General features: G+C 35.9%; 1 protein-coding gene across 1 annotated transcript; it reads left to right on the top strand.

Moving 5' to 3' along the window:
• The first annotated feature begins 2,480 nt into the window (after window positions 1–2,480).
• LOC113318986 (ESCRT-related protein CHMP1A-like) lies at window positions 2,481–3,390 on the top strand. Its single transcript, XM_026567290.1, has one exon. It carries the CDS (start codon window positions 2,588–2,590, stop codon window positions 3,197–3,199), a length of 612 nt encoding a protein of 203 aa, XP_026423075.1. The 5' UTR covers window positions 2,481–2,587; the 3' UTR covers window positions 3,200–3,390.
• Window positions 3,391–4,041: the final 651 nt, after the last annotated feature.

Below are 4,041 nucleotides of genomic sequence, written 5' to 3'. Positions count from 1 at the left end.
TAGTATACATGCTCGAAATTCCATAAAATTCACACCCTGAAAAACTCAAATACAAGCAAAACAGTGGCCTCCTTGATTTAAGATGAAGAACAGGGGCAAACTAGTATGCAAGCATTAAAAGAAGTTCTTCATCACAAACAAGGAACAACAGTAGCAGAGAATTTACAAATCAACACAGCGTAAAACAGTGGAAACAAAGAAAAGAAAAACTTACCAGCAAAAACAGCAGCAGAAGAAACAAACAGTGGAAGCAGGCGTGATTAATGCTAAGGTGGAGAGAATTTAAGGTCACAGGTTCAATGAAGACTGACAGAGAATTTAAGGGCTGAAAAACAAAGAATGAAAACTGAGAGAATGTTTAGGAAGAATGAAATTAATTTTCTTCCTCTCCTTAATATACCCGAAAGAAAGAGAAGGAAATTAATGGAGGAATTGGAACGTGCCCGTTACATAAGCAGTTAATGCACGAATAAAAGACGTGCCCGAGTATCTAGGAGAAGTTATTAGGAGTGAGAAGAATATGCGACGATGGTTTTTCTTCAAGGCACCCATTAGACATTCAAGCCCGAAGAAAAGGGGCAAATTGTGTACACATATATCTCACTATCAGACACGTGTATATAAAAAGATACGTGGAAAGCATGCAGGCCAAGACATCAAAACATGATGCGCTGCGAAACACCGAATAAACCCCGAGGAGTTACTTTATCTCATCCCCAAAAGAAGCTAAGATCAACGGTGGAGAGAAAGTTAGCTGACACGGACGTGACAGGGGCAGAAGACACTTGTCTGACACGAGCAGACCTCTCAACTACCCGCATTAAACACTCTGAGCAGTGTACGTGTCGATCAACCTGTGGAACGAGCGAGGATATATCTGCGGGATCAAGGGGCAAACGCAGACCTCTGCGTGATAGACGCAAGAACAGAAGAAGATAAGGTTTCAACGACCTTCAGAGATAGGTCCCACATTCTAACCTTATAAATACCCCTTCTCCACCAAGAGGAAGGGGGATCGGAAAAATCAGGAAGGGAAGGAGAGAGAGATTGCAAGTGTAAGTTAATCCTTTAGAAGAGAGAAACATGTAAACCCAAAAGTCATTCGACTACTCGTGTAACCGTGAAGAATATAGTAAAACAACAAACCCCGTGGACGTAGGCCTTAGTGCTGAACCACGTAAACCTCGATCTTGTTTACATTTTAGCACTTTATATTTGTCTAACCCCATGGATCTTTACTTATACGTTTTGCTTTCTTTGTTTTTACCTATATCCCGTGCGCAAACGCCTCGCATGGAGTTGTTAGATGAGGCTATGATAAACCCGAAGGTTTTGATCCAAGGAATCAACACTAGGATATTATCATCACAAATCTCTCTAGATTACGATGATTGGTTGTGAGCATTAGGATGCCTTCGTGATTTGTGTGTTCACAGAAACATACTATTTTAATTGACATTCTATGATCAATTAGAGTTTTCATTGGATACATTACCCCCAAATTTATATTTATGGATCTTTTATTTATCTTTTTGTTTCAATTAGGGGATACCTCCAAAAATTGGGGGATACTCAAAGTTAAATGGGTTTGTATTTTGGTTAAGGGGTCCTTTTTAAGTATCCCTCTTCACTTTTCTTCTACATCAAAAAAAATCACACAAATCATGATGAGTAATTTTTTATTTAGGTTATCAAAAAAATCATTTTGAGTAGCGACGCAAATTATGATAATCAAAATGATTTGAATCAAAACCATCTAGGTTATCAAAAAAAAAAGTCGAAATTGCAAATAAAAAAAATCGAATTTGAATTTCAGTAGCAGGTTAACATTCAGTATTGTTTTGTTGGATGAATACAATGCCGAAAGTACTTTCGGTATTGTTTTGTTGGATGAATACAATACCGACAGTACTTTCGATATTGTTTTGTTGGATGAATACAATACCGAAAGTACTTTCGGTATTGTTTTGTTCGATGAATACAATATCGAATATAGATCTGCAAATGCAAAATTTGATTGACTTAGTGTTTGAACTGGGATTTGGTTTGGGGTTTTTTCATAGATGAAAGTTTGATTGTCTACAAAAGGTTGCAATCAGGAGTCATTAAAATCAATTTAAACACCTTCTCATATCACACAAATCTTCCAAAGTCCTTATTTTTCTGCTAATCAAAATATATTATTTGAAGTATCCCCAACCACACTTGGATAAGGGGTACTTCAATTACTTCATAATGTTTTGTTTTGTTTTGTTTTTTCTTTTTGAGTATCCCCAATTTATGGAGGTATCCCTAATTGTGCCTTCATTTGAAATCTGATACAACCTTCTTCTTCTTTTTTTTTTTTTTTTCCTTTTTGCAATAATGAGATGTGAACCCTATTCTATGCTTTTATTACCAAAAAGGACTCCAGATTCACTCCCTCAACTATTTGACAATTTTAAAACTCATCTCTCCACTTCATATATCTACTCTTTCGCAGAAGTTGACTAATAAATATCTAGGGTTTCTTCTGATCTAAGCAAAATCACAATTCCCATCTTGAAAATTTTCTGATCTTTCTATTCTCTCTGAAAAATCAATCGCCATGGGAAATCAAGAAAAGTTAATGAATCAAATCTTCGAATTGAAGTTCACATCAAAGAGTTTACAACGTCAATCGCGAAAATGTGAAAAAGAAGAGAAATCAGAAAAACTCAAAGTAAAAAAAGCAATTGAAAAGGGAAACATGGATGGAGCAAGGATTTATGCAGAGAATGCAATTCGTAAAAGAAGTGAAGCGATGAATTACTTACGTTTGTCATCTCGTCTTGATGCAGTTGTATCAAGATTAGATACACAAGCAAAGATGAACGTGATAACAAAATCGATGGGATCAATTGTGAAATCTCTTGAATCGTCGTTGAATACAGGGAATTTGACAAAGATGTCTGAAACAATGGATTCATTTGAGAAACAATTTGTGAATATGGAAGTCCAATCGGAGTTTATGGAGAGTTCTATGGCTGGTAGTACGAGTTTGTCTACTCCTGAAAGTGATGTTAATAGTTTGATGCAACAGGTGGCGGATGATTATGGTTTGGAAGTTTCTGTTGGATTACCTCAAGCTGCTGGGCATGCAATTCCGTCCGCTTCCACGGAGAAAGTTGGCGAGGATGATTTGACTAGACGTCTTGCTGAATTGAAGTCCAGAGGGTAAGCATTTCTTGAAATTTAGGGGTTTTATGGGTTCATATTGTAATATAATAAGATAATGATAATACTCTTTCAAGAAGCTTGTGGGATCAAAACACCTTGAAAACTTGAAAACATCGGTTCATAGACGATATGGATGTGTTAAAAATATATTATTATAGTTGAATTGCTCGTGTTTGATGTTTTATGTGTTTAGATATTTGTGATTGGTTTGAAAATTTATCTATTGCTATGTGGGTTGGGTATGGAGATTTGCCTTGGTATATTATGCAGGTTTTATGTAAGTAAAAGAATTATTGGAGCGATTGAATTTGGTGTTGTCGGATAATTTATGACTATCTTTCTGTTCTTGCAAATGTTTATATCTGAAATTGATGGTAATGGATACTCTATTTGTTAGGATGTAATATTCTTGTATGTTGGTTAAGTCTCTAATCGTCGGGGAATTTGCGGTAGCATGTAGATCATGATAGGTTTTTCTACTTCTGTTTTTGTTTTTCACTTGTTATGACAAATTTTTTTGGTTCTGTCTCAAGCAATGAAGTGTTTGTCGGTCTATTTCACGTCATTTCAACTTGTTCTTGCTTCATGTTGGTTTCAAGTTGCTTAGCAGTCTATGGAAGATTGTATGGTGCACTACATTAGTTGGCTAAACTTAACCCAGGGCTTTCAGTATGGCTAGGTTTCGGTCTATAAATATGTATTATTAAGGTTTTACTTATTAGTAGTTACTATCTCAACCAAGCAAAACCTTTTCCTAGTTGCAGAATTTTCCTGCAATATTTTTTTTTACCAATCACCGATGTGTTCTTGAAACACTCTAGTCTTGAATTGGGATCACATATC

Source organism: Papaver somniferum, chromosome 10 (genome assembly GCF_003573695.1).
Source record: "Papaver somniferum cultivar HN1 chromosome 10, ASM357369v1, whole genome shotgun sequence".
Taxonomy (NCBI): domain Eukaryota; kingdom Viridiplantae; phylum Streptophyta; class Magnoliopsida; order Ranunculales; family Papaveraceae; genus Papaver; species Papaver somniferum.
Note: the sequence above shows the minus strand (reverse complement) of the source record. Positions and strands in the feature narration are given on the sequence as shown.

Bases quoted from the DNA above. Each gene is read 5' to 3' on its own strand.
- LOC113318986 (XM_026567290.1), top strand. From the start codon at position 2,588: ATGGGAAATCAAGAAAAGTTAATGAATCAAATCTTCGAATTGAAGTTC.